The sequence below is a fragment of the Ranitomeya variabilis genome, chromosome 5 (assembly GCF_051348905.1).
Source record: "Ranitomeya variabilis isolate aRanVar5 chromosome 5, aRanVar5.hap1, whole genome shotgun sequence".
NCBI classification, from domain to species: Eukaryota; Metazoa; Chordata; class Amphibia; order Anura; family Dendrobatidae; genus Ranitomeya; species Ranitomeya variabilis.
The window spans coordinates 363,593,135-363,610,444 of NC_135236.1; the positions used below are offsets into that span (position 1 = coordinate 363,593,135).

The 17,310-nt window shown below is 43.4% G+C and overlaps 1 protein-coding gene across 1 annotated transcript in view; it reads left to right on the forward strand.

Moving 5' to 3' along the window:
• Positions 1 to 14,435, forward strand: part of SELENOO (selenoprotein O) — a 33,039-nt gene extending 18,604 nt beyond the window's left edge. The window contains exons 8-9 of the mRNA XM_077264903.1: positions 2,277 to 2,430; positions 12,470 to 14,435. Coding sequence (XP_077121018.1) covers positions 2,277 to 2,430; positions 12,470 to 12,670 — 355 coding nt within the window. The 3' untranslated portion in view covers positions 12,671 to 14,435. The remainder of the gene's footprint in view (positions 1 to 2,276; positions 2,431 to 12,469) is intronic.
• The last annotated feature ends 2,875 nt before the right edge of the window (positions 14,436 to 17,310 follow it).

The window sequence follows — 17,310 nt, forward strand, 5'->3', positions numbered from 1 at the left end:
ACACAAATGTTATTTAACCCCTTACCAACATCGGGTGTAATAGTACGCCGATGTCGATATCCCCTACTTTGATGTGGGCTTCGGTGGTAAGCCCACATCTTTTCCGGGATATGTTAGCTGTTTTGACCAGCTGACATGTGCCCGCATTTGCGGCGGGTGAAATTGTGATCCACCCGCAGCTATTAACTAGTTCAATGTCGCTATCAAACTGACAGCGGCATTTAAATGGCACTTCCGGCAATCAAGCCAGAAATATGCACACCGGTGACCCCCGTCCCAGGGGGTCATCAGTTCATCGGCATGACAACCTGGAGACTTCTATTGTTGCCAGTGCTGGATTGCTGTGATCACCACCCAGTGGTCGGCGCTCATAGCAAGTCAGTAATTCAGCTACATAGGGACGATGTGATCATCGTCTCTATGTAACAGAGCTGATCGGACTGTGGCAGCTTTGAGTCTCCCATGGAGACTATTAAATCATGCCAAAAATTAAAGAATGTTTTTAAAAATATAAAAAAAATATAAAAGTTTAAATCACCCCCCCCCCCCTTTTTGCCCCATTCAAAATGAAACAAAAACAAATCAAACATACACAAATTTGGTATCGCCGTATTCAGAATCGCCCCATTTAAAAAAGGACTAACCTGATCAATAAACGATGTAGCGAGAAAGTCAAAACACCAGAATTAAGTTTTTTGGTCGCCGCGACATTGCATTAAAATGCCATAACAGGCGATCAAAAGAACATATCTGCACCAAAATGGTATCATTTAAATTGTCAGTTCGGCACGCAAAAAATAAGCCCTCATCCGATCCGGGATCACGAAAAATGGAGACGCTACGGGTATTGGAAAACTGCAATTTTTTTTATTTTTTACTTTGAAATTTTGTTTTCACCACTTAGATAAAAAAGAACCTAGACATGTTTGGTGTCTCTGAACTCGTAATGACCTGGAGAATCATAATGGCAGGTCAGTTTTTAGCATTTAGTGAACCTAGCAAAAAAGACAGTGTGGGATTGCACTTTGTTTTTTGCAATTTCACCGCACTTGGAATTTTTTTCCCATTTTCTAGTATACGACATGGTAAAACTAATGGTGTTGTTCAAAAGTACAACTCGCCCGCTAAAAATAAGCCCTCACATGGCCATATTGACGGAAAAACAAAAAAGTTATGGCTCTGGGAAGGAGGGGAGCGAGAAACGAAAGCGCGAGACCAAAAAAAGCTCTGGGGGTGAAGGGGTTAAAGACCTGTGCTAATTGGGTGCCCTGTTGGATGTGAGCTACAAATTATGCCACTGATTGAGCAGTGACCCCTATAGGCAGGGATAATGAGACAGACCTCACCAACGTAACATTTTTGGGCTATTCTAAGGGCAGGCTATTGGTTTCAAATGCATTAGGCCATGTGCACACTTTGCGGTGTGCTCTGCGGGTTCTCCCGCAGCGGAATTGATAAATCTGCAGGGCAAAACCGCTGCGGTTATCCCTGCAGATTTATTGCGGTTTGTTCCGCGGTTTCCACTGCGGGATTACTCCTATACTATTGATGCTGTATATGCAGCAACATGCAGCATCAATAGTAATGATAAAAATAATAAAAATTGGTTATACTCACCCTCCGATGTCCGGATCTCCTCGGCGCTGCACGCGGCGGTCCGATTCCAAAGCTGCCGTGCCGAGAAGGACCTTTGTGACGTCACGGTCATGTGACTGCGGCGTCATCACGGTCATGTGACCGCGACGTCACTGCAGGTCCTGCTCGGCACAGCAACTCTGACCGGACGGCCGCGGGCAGCGCTGAGAGGTGAGTATAGCATCATTTTTTATTTTAATTCTTTTTTTTACACTATTTATGCTTCCCAGGGCCTGGAGGAGAGTCTCCTCTCCTCCACCCCGGGTAGCAACCGCGCATTATCCGCTTACTTCCCGCAAAGTGGGCACAGCCCCATGCGGGAAGTAAGCGGTTCAATGCATTTCTATGGGTGCAGAATCGCTGCGATTCTGCACAAAGAAGTGACATGCTGCGGGTTGTAAACCGCTGCGTTTCTGCGTGGTTTTTACCGCAGCATGTGCACCGCTTTTTGCGGTTTCCATAGGGTTTACATGTTAATGTAAACGCTATGGAAACTGCTGCGGACCCGCAGCATCAAAATCGCTGCGGATCCGCGGTAAAAACCGCAAAGTGTGAACATGGCCTTAAACAGTTTGACATTCTGTATGTCACTGTGGTTGTTGAGCAGAATGTATAAGAAAAGTTTATTTTGTTTTTCTTAGTGTTCGCGTGAAGAAGGATCAAGAAAATGCTGCTGGTGACACTTATTTTGCAGAGAGGAAGGCGATGATGAATGCAAACAACCCAGCGCATATTCTGAGAAATTACATTGCGCAAAATGCCATAGATGCAGCGGAGAAGGGAGATTTCACTGAGGTAACATCTGCTGTCAGTGTGGAAATCATTGTTCATGTATCTGGGATCTTTTTTTTTTACATCTAAGATATTATTAGGTCAGACTTTTATTTTCTATTATAGAGTTAGCATAGGATAGGCAGATTTATAACTTTTACATACTTTTGTCCCTTCTTAATAGCACGTCACGTTGGGTGCTGGAGTAGTAAATTGCTGCTGTTAATTTAAATGCTGCTGACAATCACTTGGCATTTAAACAAGTCCATAAGTTCCTACTTCCCATTTGCTCCTCATAAGAGTCATGTGGGCCCCATGAGTTGTTATAGAAGCTGAAAGCCTGTTGAAGGCCCCTCCCCCCCCCACTGCTTTCCTCTTGATCTTCCTTTTGAAGCCCATGTGATTTTATCTATATAGTCCATGTCCCTTAAGGTACTGTCACACAGTCACACTTTGGACGCTACGACGGCACGATCCGTGACGTCGCAGCGTCGTATGATTATCGCTCCAGCGTCGTAGACTGCGGTCACACGGTGCAATCACAGCGCTGGAGCGATGCCGAAGTCCCCGGGTAACCAAGGTAAACATCGGGTTACTAAGCGCAGGGCTGCGCTTAGTAACCCGATGTTTACCCTGGTTACCAGCGTAAACTTAAAAAAAACAAACCGTACATACTCACATTCCGGTGTCTGTCCCCCGGCGTTCTGCTTCTCTCCACTGTGTAAGCAGCAGAGCCGGAAAGCACAGCGGTGACGTCAGACGTCACCGCTGTGCTCGCTTTCCGGCCGGCGCTCACAGTGCAGAGAAGCTGAGACGCCGGAGGACAGACACCGGAATGTAAGTATGTACTGTTTGGTTTTTTTTACTTTTACGCTGGTAACCAGGGTAAACATCGGGTTACTAAGTGCGCCCCTGCGCTTAGTTACCCGATGTTTACCCTGGTTACAAGCGAACACATCGCTGGATCGCTGTCACACACAACGATCCAGCGATGTCAGCGGGTGATCAAGCGACGAAAGAAAGTTCCATACGATCTGCTACGACGTACGATTCTCAGCAGGATCCCTGATCGCTGCTGCGTGTCAGACACTGCGATATCGTAACGATATCGCTAGAACGTCACGAATCGTACCGTCGTAGCGATCAAAGTGTGACTGTGTGACAGTACCCTTAAGGTGACTAAAAGGATCACTTACATTTTTAACTAACATAGGAAACAATATAAAAAATTTGAATCAGACCTTTATTAATACAAAAATAAGCAGTCCTTCCAAACTATCAAAATATAAAATGAATTGACTCAAGCAGAAAAAGCTGTAAAGAAGAAAAAAATGATTAAGGGTAAGTTCACACACGGCGTTTTTGCTGCGGCTTTTATCTGTAGCAAAACCTGATCATCTTGGCAGGAAAGAAACTGCGGCAAAAACACAGGTTTAGGTGCGTTTTTTGCCGCATTTTTTTTTTCATGCGTTTTTTTTTTTCTCTTAGTGCATGCCAATAAAGTTGAGTGCACACAGAGGAAAAAAAAAAGAAACAACTTCCATAGATGGATAGATAGATTACCTGCAGTATCCTCTTCCCTGACATTTTCCCACGGTGCAGAGGTTACCTCAGGTCAGGCTGTGAGGAGTGCAGGCTCGGTGACGTCACCGCTAGTTACTGAGCCCGCTGCGTCTCATTCATTCCCCAGTACTGACAGCCAGGAGCGGTCACATTAGCAGCTCTCCCGGTGTTAAGCTTTATCTCCCCCAGATACTGCGTGGGACACTCGTTATATGGGACTGCGACGGATCAGGGAGTATACTTTTGCTTTTTTATTTTATTTTTATTACAGAAGATCGATGGCTTCGCTTTGGAATGGCAGAACAATAAAAAGATTGCAAAACTGTGAGGTGTTTTCATTAACAGACTTTTTTCTGCATGTTTAATTAACCCTTTATTTACTATAGGATTAGTAATGGATAGGTGTCTTAGTGACGCCTCTCTGTTACTAAGCCGCAGGGCTGTGGAGTCAGAGTCGTGGAGTCGGAGTTAGTTTTGGTTGGAGTCAGTAGAAATGTACCGACTCCAGCTTTAAAAAAAATGTATCAATATTTCATAATTGAACTTTCATATGAATTTTATAAATGTTACTCAAATATATATGTTCTATCAAACTATGAACAACAGTGATAAGCAGTTCTGCTGGAGATAGAGACATTTCTTACTTCTTGTGTGTCACTGTTCTCCACTGCCCTTATCTAATCTTATACTTGGTTAACCTCATGGTGCACCAACCCCCCTACTTACGATGTATGAAAGTGAAAATGTGTTGCAAATTCTTAGTAGTAAAGCTCCTCCTCTAGACTAGATGTTTATTAGGTGTGCGTCTTCCAAGCATCTCACAGCTGCTACTCAGAAGAGGAAGACTGTAAGAAGTATTATCCTTTCAACAAACTTTGCATCAGTTAACTGTGAGTACATGAGGAATAACAGTATTACTGACCACTATATCAGTTGTACGACCTGGCAATAATTTTGTACAATTGTTTTTAGGAAAAACAATTGTCATTTGGATTGTGAATTCAGAATTAAAAACCTGAGAATGTCAAAGAAGCGTCACATTAAATCAGCTGTATTTGAACATTTCACCATCACTCAAGATAGAAAACATTATGTCTGTCAGTGTATGACAAATGATCCAGACGAAAACAAATGCTGTGAAGTCAAGATCAGTGCATATTCAGGCAAAGATAAAAATGCTCCTACCAGAGCTTCTAATCTAAAGAGACATTTACAGCGCTTTCATCCAGAAGTACTGAAAGCAGTGGATGAGAAAGACTGTATCCAAACCAATGAACCAGTGCCCAGCTCTTCCAGCCAAACAAAGGAGCAGAGAACTTTACAGCCATCAGTTGCAAGATATTTTGTCAGTGACAAAGTTACTGTGACAATGACAGTAGATTCATTTAAAAAACATCATAGAGCTTGTTGTAAAGGATAGTGTGCCTATTTCATTATTTTCACGACCAGCTTTTATGTGTCTGAATGGGGAAATGGCCCGTAAGCTTGGTGTTTCTCTGGAGAGAGAGAGAGTATTAGAAAATTAGTAATCGAAGAAGCTTTTAAACAAAAGGAAGAACTTAAAAAAAAAAACTCTCAAGGGACGCTTTCTGTTTCTTAAAATGGATGCCTGCACACGTCACAGAGTGAACTATTTTGCCATCAATGTCCGATTTGTTTGTGACAAAAATGAAATAGTTACCAAGACATTGGCAGTAAAAGACACCAAAGCTCATCACACCAGTGAGTTTCTCCAGGTCTTGGTGGAAAAGGTTCTGCAAGACTATGAACTTAAAAAAGAACAAGTTCTTTCTGTCGTAACTGACAATGCTTCAAATATGATAAGTACTATTAAGCTAATGAATCAGAGTAATGATGGTGACCAGCAGCTAGAAGAACATTCTGTGTCCACAGACACAGAAATGTTTGAAATAGAGGAACACAGTATTGTAACTGAGGAGCAAACTGAAGATGCTTCATATGAACAGCAACATGATAGTTTAGATGATCTTGTTGAAACTGTGTCAATACGTTCTTTCATTCATCACATGCGCCGTATTGTGCATACACTACAGCTGGATATAAGAGACAGTCTGCAAGAAGGACATGCTGCTGCACTGATTGGCAAGGTGAGAAAATTGGCTACTGTTGCCAGAACCCCTAAAGTTGACTCAATTTTGAAGAGACGTGCTGGAAAAGGGGCAATTATTGATCAAGCCACACGATGGGGCAGTACTTACTTAATGATTCAGCGCTTGGTTGAACTGAAAACCTTTCTTGTAGACATGGCTAACCCTCAACTGACGCTAAATGAAAGTCAGTGGAATCAGGTGACTGAGCTGGAAAAATAGCTAGAGCACCCATTTACAGTGACTAAAAATTACAAGCAGAGGACTTAACTCCAGGTATTTTCTTAAAGGAGTGGAAGAACCTGATGTTTCGCCTGTCCCAAAGAGGAGGGTTAATTGCAAGTGGCATTGCTACATCAATGAAACGGAGAGAGGAGCTACTATCACAAAATAACATTCTTTTGGCAGCTGTTTATGTAGGCCCAATGCATCGGATTCTTCTAGATGATCAACAGCTAACTAAAGGAAAAGAAGCTCTGTTTGAAATAGCAGTAAGGATGAAAGGGTTGCAGAACAGTCAGGAGGAACAAGAAGAATTTGGTCGTCCTGCCACATCTTCACCCTCATCAACTGATGAAGAATTTAATTTAGAAAAATATTTGGATCACAAGGACCGTACAAAGCGCTACCGCATAGAAAAAGTGTCATCCCCATCAAAGAACACAGCCAGTACATTTCAGCAGAATTTTTCATGTGCACTAAAAGAAAATGAGAAATTTGACCGTTCATCAAAAATAACACTGCAACAAGCGATTCCTCGGTTTCCTGACATTGTCAGAGATGTTGCCCGAGTGGTTACTGCTTTGCCACCAACCCAAGTTAGTGTAGAGAGGTTGTTCTCTGCTCTCAAAATAATTAGATCAGATTTGAGGGCATCCATGAAGGAGGATCTGACAGAAGCAATACTTTTTCTGAGGACAAATTTATAGATTTCTTCTTATTAACTGCACAACAGCGTTTATTGCATATTTACTTACAAGAGTTTAGAAAAGTTTATAAAAGTTATTTGCTATATTCTAATTGTATTCTAATAAATATAGTTTTTGCTCTAAGTGGTCTGATTACTTATATGATGGTGAGAAACTGAATAAGCACGATGTTATTTTACAACAGTAAATTTATTGTTATGAATTGGCCATTTATGAATGAGTCGGAACCTGATAAAATCCAGGAGTCTGAGTCGCAACTGTGGCTTACCGACTCCACAGCCCTCTTAAGCCGGCTTAATGTCACCTTACAATAGCAATTAACCCCTCATTACCCCACTTGCCACCGCTACAGAGCAAGTGGGAAGAGCTGGGCAAAGCACCAGAATTGGCGCATCTAATAGTTAATAGATGTGCCTTTTCTGGGCAGCTGCGGGCTGCTATTTTTAGGCTGGGGGGCCCTTTATCAATGGCCCATTACCGGCCTAAGAATACTAGTCCCCAACTGTAAGCTTTAGCAAGGCTGGTTGTCTAAAATGGGGGAGACCCCACACCGTTTAAAAAAAAAAAAAAAAAGCGTGAGGACCCCTCTATTCTTGATAACTAGCCTTGCTGAAGCTGACAGCTGTGAGTTTTGTCTGGCTGGTTATCAAAATTGGGGGAACCCATGCCTTTTTTTTTTTTAAATTATTTGTAGCGCAGGAGCGGCAGATGAAAACTCCCATTCACCACTCCTGCTCTCACTGTAATTAGCGGCTGTAGGTGTCAGATGATGGGAGCAGTAGTCCCATCAGCTGACACCAGTGATCAGAGGTGAGTTTACACCTCCGATCACAGCTGAGCAGATTTCCCCCCCGATCAGAAGCGTTGTTTGCCGCGCTGTCATGCATATGACAGAGTGTCAAACACTGTAATGTCGGACCCCCCATTCAAGTGAATGGGGATCGGGTCCGCTCTGCTGGATGACAGGCTGTATGGACGCATCATGCACCCTGCCATCTAGATGTAGCAGAGCAGAATGTGACGTCACATCCGGCTGTCCTTGACTTTTCTGCAGCAAATACGCTGAAAAACGCTTTAAGAAGTGACATGCTCTATGTGAAAAAAAAAAAAACGCTGCAAAGCACAAAATAGTGATCTCATGCACACACATTGTGTTTTTGTGTAATTTCTAAAATTTCATAGGCTTTGCTGGTACTGTAAAAAGCAGCTGAAAATTAGCATAAAAGACGCCCTGTGTGAACTTACCCTAACACTGTGTTTTGATCATTGCACCTGCATTGCAATAAAAAGCTTCAAAATGTTGTATCTACTCAAAAAGTATTAATAAAAAAAAGTCTTGCCAAGTGCTCGAATAAAAAGCCCTTGCATTAGTCCATAAAAATTCCACACTAATGGCACTTCAAACACTTACACAACACCGCCAAACCAATGTAAAAGGTGGCCAAACAAAGAGTTCCATGAATAAAACTAAATATATTAAGTATACATAACATTCCAAGAATGATAAGACAAAAACGGTTGTGCACAAAATACCCTGTAGGGGGAACCCCAGTACCATCCAACCACTCTAATAATAAGAATAATCCACATAAAGTGCCCTATATGAGTAATAATCCCAAAAGGATTATAATAAATAGTTAATGCAAAAAATATGACTGGCTACATAGACCAGAAAATAGTTCATACCAAGATGAGGACAGTTTAGTAGGGCAGTATAGTATCTAGAATGGAGTAAACAATAGCAGCCACAAGGAAAGGTTTAAAGGGAACCTGTCACCCCCAAAATCGAAGATGACCGTGTGACGCCCATCAGATCAGATCAGATCAGTATAATCTAACCTTTTTCTCATCTTTCAGGTTCCTCCATGGCTTATCTACAGCATTACAGAATGCTAAGCCCACCAGAATCACCCTTGATGCTGGTGGGCTTAGCTCATCTTCGATTTTGGGGGTGACAGGTTCCCTTTAAAAGGTATTTTAAGTGAATGAGTGCCTGTAGCATCCCTTTATCAAGTCTGAACCAAAAAGTTCATCTGGAGCCAGTGCTCAGCCAAATCAGCAGCATAAATGCAAAGTGACATGCACCATAAAAAAAACAAAAACAAAAAAAAAAACCTTAAGTATCTGAACCGCGGTGGAGATAGTGGTGGAAAGGTCTGGGTATTCCCCCTCACCCCAACGCGCGTTTCACCCTGAGCTTCTTCCAGGGGCATGTGACATGGGTAACATATGGGTCTCAGAATATCATGACATAAATTTTTCAATTTTCTTTATCGCTTCATCGAGGGACACAGGTAACCATGGGTGTATACTGCTGTTGCTAGGAGGCTGACACTAGGCAAAAAAGGAGAATGGCTCCTCCTCAGCAGTATACACCCACCGACAGGCAACAAGTACCTCAGTTTAAGCTTAGTGTCTGTAGGAGGCAGACCTGGATCTGCTCTCAGGGAACCTGCAAAGGAAAATGCGGATCTGTTTGCGTTTTATTAATCTTTTTCCTTTTGTTTTTTTAGGTTCCTTTTTCTTAAGGTAATGGGGTGTAATTTCTCACCGTCTTCCCGTACATATGTGACCGAGAGAGCAGTGTGGTGTCACCCACATTGCCCACTCTCGGACCCGCAGGGAGGACTTTATCCCGTCACCCTTACGGGTGTTTCAAGGTGATTCCAGGTGGCCAGTCCTTGCCTTTTCCCCACCCCACCCCTCTCCTTGGAGAGAGCTGGGAGGACTGTGGTCACCAGCGGTAGCATTCCCCCTTCTTGTAAGGGGTTGACGCAGTCTTCTGCAACGTCTGGAGGTGGTGCGGGAAGGAGGATATCTGATTCCTGTGACCTTCACCCGCCCTGAGGGCTTTTTATGTTATCCTCATCCCTGCAGAGGAACCGGGACTCTCCACACAGGTATGTCTCCATCCTTTCCCTCAGCAGCAGCAGGCGTCATCCCCAAGAGCACTGTCCCCCTAATCGCGAAGAGACAGGGCGGTGTCAGTTGTAGGAAACAGCCGGCCCAGCCGCTGCCATTTTTCTCATGGCCGGGCTCTGTATTTGTGGGCACACCCCTCCCCTTGCCACCTCCAGGGATTCTTCAGGTCCTCTTTCCTGCTACGCTCAGGAGTAATTGTACCCATTCCCCGAAACCTACGGTTTTCAGGGTTGTACTCCAATCTTTTCGTAGCCCCGAAAAAAGACTGATCGCTCCATCTGATTTTGGACCTCAAGCGACTGAACTGTCATGTTCGGACCCGCCGTTTCAGGATGGAGTCTTTACGTTCAGTAATTACCTCAATGGATTCAGGAGAATTTCTTTGTTCTGTAGACATTCAGGATGCTTATCTTCACATTCCTTTTTGTGTTCAGCATCAGATATTCCTACGGTTTGCGATCCAGGAGGATCATTATCAGTTCACGGCCCTTCCTTTCGGCCAGGCCTCTGCCCTCAGAGTGTTCACGAAGGTCATGGCAGCTGTCAAGGCCATCCTTCGCTCCAACGGGATTCTCATAATTCCTTACTTAGACAATCTTCTGATCAAGGGGCCGTTCCGCCGAGACTGCGACCAGAGTCTTCGGATCACTCTGGACACTCTGGTCCGGTTCGGCATGGATGATCAATAGAGAGAAGTCCTCCTTGACCCCAGCTCAGCACCTGGTGTTCCTGGGTATGAGGTTCGACATGACCCAAGCCTGTATCTTCCTTCCAAAGGAGATGTTTTCATCCCTCTGCTAGGGGATCCGCACACTAAAGCGACCAGCTCCTCTCCCACTAGGCTCCTGCTTGAGAGTTCTAGGGAAGATGATTGCCGCCACGGAAGCCATTCCATTTGCCCAGTTCCATACCTATCCTCTTCAGCTGGCCCTTTTGTCGGCTTGGGACAAGAGGACCGTCTCCCTGGATCAGCCCGTGCTTCTGCCTCTCAAGGCGAGGCAGTCCCTGACCTGGTGGACGCTATCAGCTTCAGTTCTACGAGGGAAGTCCTTTCTTCCTATTTGGTGGCAGGTCATCACCACCGACGCCAGTCTCGGTTTGGGGTCATTGTCATTGAAAGTTGCCCTCTTAGTCACCATTACATCCATCAGGAGAGTTTCTGAGTTAGCGACATTGTCCTTCCGTTCCCTGTTCCTGATTCTACATCAGGACAAAGTAGTTCTCAGGCCTGTTCCTTCCTTACTACTTAAGGTGGTCTCTTCATTTCATATCAATGAAGATATTGTCCTACCATCTCTATGTCACTCTCTGGTCCACCCCTTGGAGAAGTCCCTCCACAAGCTGGATCTGGTCAGAGCTATCCGAATCTATCTCTCAAGGACTGCTTCCTTTCGTCAATCTGATGCCTTTTTCGTCATTTCTGAAGGTTGTCGTAAGGGGCTCCCAGCTTCTTAGTCCACTATTGCCCGTTGGATTCGTTTCAGGAGAAACCAGCCTCCTCCGGTGGGGGTGAAGGCTCACTCCACTCTGGGCCGTGGGGGCTTCCTGGGCCATTTGTCACCAGGCCTCTGCTTTGCAGATTTGTAAGACCGTGACCTGGTCATCCTTGCACACTTTTGCGAGGTTTTATAGGGTTCATACCCATGCCTTGTCTGATGCAGGCCTGGGAAGGAAGGTGCTGCAGGCGGCGGTTACACACTGGCCGACCCAAGTCCTTTTCTTTGCATTCTTTTTGTTCCCACCACTGGGACCGCTTTGGGATGTCCCATGGTTACCTGTGTCCCCCAATGAAGCGATAAAGATTGATTCTTGATATTCACCATAAAATCTTGTAGCCTTCATTGGGGGAGACACAGCACCCTCCCTAACTGTACCGCTTTTGGGCCTTTATTGTTGGGTTGGTACATATGTTGACTTTTGGTTGCTTCTCCTACTGCTTTAACGCTAACTGAGGTACTTGGTGCCTGTCGGTGGGTGTATACTACTGAGGAGGAGCTATTTTCCTTTTCTTGGCTAGTGTCAGCCTCCTAGTGACAGCAGCATACACCCATGGTTACCTGTGTCCACCCAAACCCCCCCCCCCCTCAATGAAGACTCCAAGAAAGATTTTACGGTGCGTACCAAAAATCCCTCTTTTACACCATTTAAAAAAAAAAAAAACCTAAAAACAGACGGTGGCAGAATCGCTTTTTTTGCCATTTTACAGCACAGATTTTTCTTTAATTTTTCCACTATTTTGTATGGTAAAATTAATGTCAATCAAAGCTACAACTCACCCTGCAAAAAAGACAAGCCCTCATATAGCTATGTTGGGAGGGGAAAAAAAAAGTTATGGCTATTGGAAGAAGGGGAGGAAAAAACAGAAGCACAAGAAAACGGAAAAATGCTTGGGAAATTACATAGGTTCTAACCATATAGAACAGTGGGTACAGAGCAATGTAGTTTCCATATGTCTTTAGACTTTTCACATACATGCATTTATTGGGCATTTGCACAGCTGTTAACGTGGCATCTAAATTTTTTTCTTTAACTGTTCACCAGGTTAGGAGAGTGTTGAAGATGTTGGAAAACCCATATGAAGAGGACAAGTCATTTTATAATGTTTCAGAAGCTTCACTGCAAGAAGAGCCACTAGAAGGCGCTGCCTCTGCGGTCTGTAGGCCCACCACAGTGTCAAAGGTCCCCTACAATAGCAAGCCTCCACTTTGGGCTACAGAACTCTGTGTCACCTGATCTTCATAAAGTCCTTGTTGTTCCTGAATCCGAAGCTAAAGAACAGAATTGCTCTTTGGCACGGAGTAAGGCCAACAAGGACAAACCAGCTACTCTTGGGTTTATAAAATCACATTTGGATTTTAAACTGAACTCTATGCAGGACAATATATAGACTTTGGGTCTAGTCTACATTTGATAGCCAAATGTAATTTTCTCATGATGGCAAAAATATCAATTCAGATTTCTGACCTATTTTTGCTTGAAATAAACTTAAGGGTACAACATGTCTAACATTAATGTGATTGAGCACTGCTTCCTTTCTGTGACTGTTATAAGGTTTCACTGAAGCCAAAATAAAATGTTACGTTTTGGATAAAGAAACATTTTAGACATCATTTTAGTGATCCATGGCTGTTTGGAGGTACCCAGGTTAATAAATTGGGGTGGCTGTAATCATTAGTTTATAGAATGTTGGAAGATATAATTAATGTTTAGCTGCTCCGCTCAATAATACATTAGCCTGGTCACCTCCAGTCCAAAGGTGCCATGCATTGATTAATTTTCTATGATCAGGGTCAAGGTTGACAGAGGATGATGCAGTCTTTGTACAGGTAGAGGGCTGTAATTGAAAGGTTTTGTCTATTCTACAGTTTTTGTAAATTTATATTGTTTGATTTAATACAAATTTTACGCAGACCTCTAATGCAATCACGCACAAATATTTGTGAATAGGAAGATATTCTTGGTATGAATTCTCGCTAGCTATGCCTTTGTATAGATCTTATTGTTACATATTAAGGCAATACGCACAGTAGAAATGATCAGTGAGATACATAATGTAACAATTCATTGTGAAATCATAATAGGGGAAAAGTCTCTGGTAATGTAGCATTCAGGAAGGTGTACGTGACTCAGCACTTGCTTTATTATGCAGTGTGGTTTTTTATTATTATGGGAGGTATGGCTGAGGGGGTGTGATTTTATCAAATAGGTGGGGCTTAATTTATCCTACTAATAATAGTGGAGGGGGAGGCTCCTGCTGCAGACAGATATTACAGTCAATTGTCAGCACCAAGTGGAGGAAAGGAGCACATAACTGGTTTATTGGGAAGAATCAAAATAAAATAAAATAAAATTTGTTTGTATAGTTCCCAGTTTTAATTGACTGAGAAAAAAAGATCAAAAGGATAAAGGGACATTACTGGAGGAATTTAAGATAATTTTTTTTTTTGTGAATGCTTAGTATTTTTTTTTTTTTTTAAGTCACTTACAAAAATGTGACTACTCCTAGATAACTTACTCTATAGCTGTTGTAAAACTACAACTCCGATAATGGAGAGCCATAGGATGGGATATGCTGCTTTAGAAGATGAAATATTGCCTAATTTGTATTGTATCATGTCTAACTTTATTGTAACTAACCAGCCTGAGATTGGCAGTATTTACATGCTATACATTTTCCATCTTAGTAAATTGATATGGCTGCAGAGGAGACTTTAGTTTATTTATTGTTAAGTTAGTCTAAGTCACTGCGGCCAATGATCTAGGCTTTAATAAATTAGTTACAAATTGTTATTTGTAAATTTCCAAAAATTACCCCCAGTGAGCCTGTCCCAGAAAATGGATCCCAGCAATCAGTAAGTTATCCTCTATCTTATCTGGGGGGACCTGTAAACTTTGTTCTGTAGAGCATCTATTTTCTGTGATGTGTTTAATCAGTTGCCAACATCTGCTACATATATCTTATTTACATGAATGTAGGTATTTAATAAATTATATTTTAATAAAAAAAGCTTTCATTTTCATTCTTGGCAGTAGCATTTGGGACAATTGTGATGTGAGCGGAATACAGATGTAATGGCACGCTTTGCGACCCTGATGTATTTTTTTTTTTCTTCTGCAGAAGTCTATTTTACCCAGAACAAACTTGTAAGTTAACGCAGAGTTGCCCATTAAAAGTTTGCTATGGGACCAACCTAGTAATGCCATTGATTAGGACATTCCTTAGTTGACATTACGTAAATAAGTGTTTATTAGTGATGAGCGAGTGTACATGTTGCTCCGGTTTTCCCGAGCACACTCGGGTGACTTGAGTATTTGTTAGTGCTCGGAGATTTAGTTTTTCATTGCGGCAGCTGAATGATTTACAGCTACTAGCTAGCTTGATTACATGTGGGGGGTTGCCTGGTTGCTAGGGAACCCCCACATGTACTCCGAGAAGTCCTAAATACTCAGTGGTCACCCGAGCGTGCTCGGGAAAACCTAAGCAAAGAGTATACTCGCTCATCACTAGTGTTTATTTGATTTCGGTCTTGGGGTTAACATTCTGACCACTAATAAATCGAACACTTCAATGGATCCTACTGATTGAAATTTTTTTTTGTGACATAACGCACCTCAATAAAGTGGTAAAAATTTGTTCGATATAACTTGCTTTTATTTCTGAAACTATCAAACTTGGCGATAATTTAGCAATTTTCAAACTCTTATACCCTTAACCCTTAAAACAAAATTTTATTTCTAATAAATATAAAACCCTGACCCTAAACCCCCACAGCAAGGCAGGCGTGAGCAGTAGGTGTATATAGGACCAGAATAGGTACATATGTTAGTGACCTATTGTCCATACCTGTGATATCTAAATTAGTTTTTTATGGGTCAGGGTTTTATATTTATTAGAAATAAAATTTTGTTTTAAGGGATTATATGTATGCACATTTGATTTTGATTCCTGGATACATTGTGTTTTTGAGTATTCTTATGCCCTTAACCCCTTAGTGACGGGGGCAAAATTTTTAAAATCTTACCAGTGTCCCTTTGTGGTAATAACTCTGGAATGCTTCAACATATCCCACTGATTGTTTTTCATGACACATTGTATTTTAGGGTAATGGTAAATTTAGGTTGATACGGTTTGCATTTATTTACAAAATCAGAAATTTAAAAGTTAGCAATGTTCAAACTTTGATTATTCCTAATCCAGATAGTCATACCACACAAACATTAATAAATAACATTTCCCTCATGTCTGCTTTACATCAGCACCATTTGTAAAATGTTATTTATTTATCGCTTCATTGGGGGACACAGGTAACCATGGGTGAATGCTGCTGTCACTAGGAGGCTGACACTAGGCAAAAAAAAGGAAAATGGCTCCTCTTCCACAGTATAAACCCACCGACAGGCACCAAGTACCTCAGTTTAAAGGGAACCTGTCACCCCCCCCCCCCCCCCCAGGCATTTGAAACTAAAAGAGCCACCTTGTGCAGCAGTAATGCTGCATTCTGACAAGGTGGCTCTTTTAGTTATTGGTGCTGTAACTGCAGAAATAATCCGTTTTGTAATTTGTCCCAAATACCTTTCTTCAGTCCTGTAGGCAGGTCTTTCCCCCCCTGCTGCAGACGCCACACAGCCGTCACTCAAGTCTTCTTGGCGCCGCCTCCTCAGCGCTGTTTTGAAATGAGCCGGCACCTGCGCTCTTCTCCTGCCTTGGGCAGGCGCAGTGAGTGCTGCCCGTCCTCATTTGCAGTTTAGCTGACTGCGCCTGTGCGGCCGCCCTGCTTGTGAATCCCCGCCCCGCAGTGTCTTCTGATTTATTCTCACTGCGGGGCTGGGATTCACAGGCAGGGCGGCCGCACAGGCGCAGTCACCTAGACTGCATATGAGCACAGAGGACGGGCAGCGCTCACTGCGCCTGCCCAAGGCAGGAGAAAAGAGCGCAGGCGACGGCTCATTTCACAACAGCGAAGCCTCTTACCAACCTGGCTTTTTGAGGTCCTAGGCTCTAATTTCTGATGTCACCGGGGGGAAAGTCCTCAGTCCAGGACTAAGTGTCCTCAATAGGAAAGGGCCCCTGCCTTTTCGACCTGACTTCTCCCAGCAGGACTGCTCGTCTGGCCCCCGGGAAAGAAGGAAGCCATCCTTCAAACCTGCACCTCACTGGAGGCCAAAGGGCCACTCCTCCGGGTCCTGGTCTCACAGGTTCTCCTTCAAGTGATGGGTCACCCCTACCTGGGAATATTTCCAGTGTGGGAGGCTGGCTTCTTCTCTTCAGGGACACATGGTTGTCGGTGGTCGACAAGGCCTGGGTCAGTGAGATCGTTACGTCTGGTTACAAGATCGACTTTTCTTCTCCCGCCCCGCCCCCAGACACTTCTTTCTGTCTTGCCCGCCAAAACTTCCGTCAAGCCCCAGGGGTTCTTCAGGCAGTCTCTTTCCTTCTACACTCAGGAGTAATCGTACCCGATCCCTGGAACAAACGATTTTCAGGGTTCTACTTCAATCTTTTTGTAGTCCTGAAAAAAGATGAGTCGCTTCGTCTGATCTTGGACCTCAAGCAGTTGAACTGCAACGTTCGGATCTGCCACTTCAAGATGGAGAGTCCCTACGCTCGGTGATCGCCTCCATGGATCCAGGAGAATTTCTTTGTTCTGTAGACATCCAGGATGCTTATCTCCATATTCCTATTTGTGTGCAGCATCAGAGATTCCTTTGGTTTGCGATAGAGGAGGATCATTATCAGTTCACGGCCCTTCCTTTCGGCCTGGTGTCTGCCTCCAGGGTGTTAACGAAGGACATGGCAGCGGTCATGACCATCCATCGCTTCAAGGGGATTCTCATAATCCCTTACTTGGATGATCTCCTGATCAAAGGGCTGTCATGCCGAG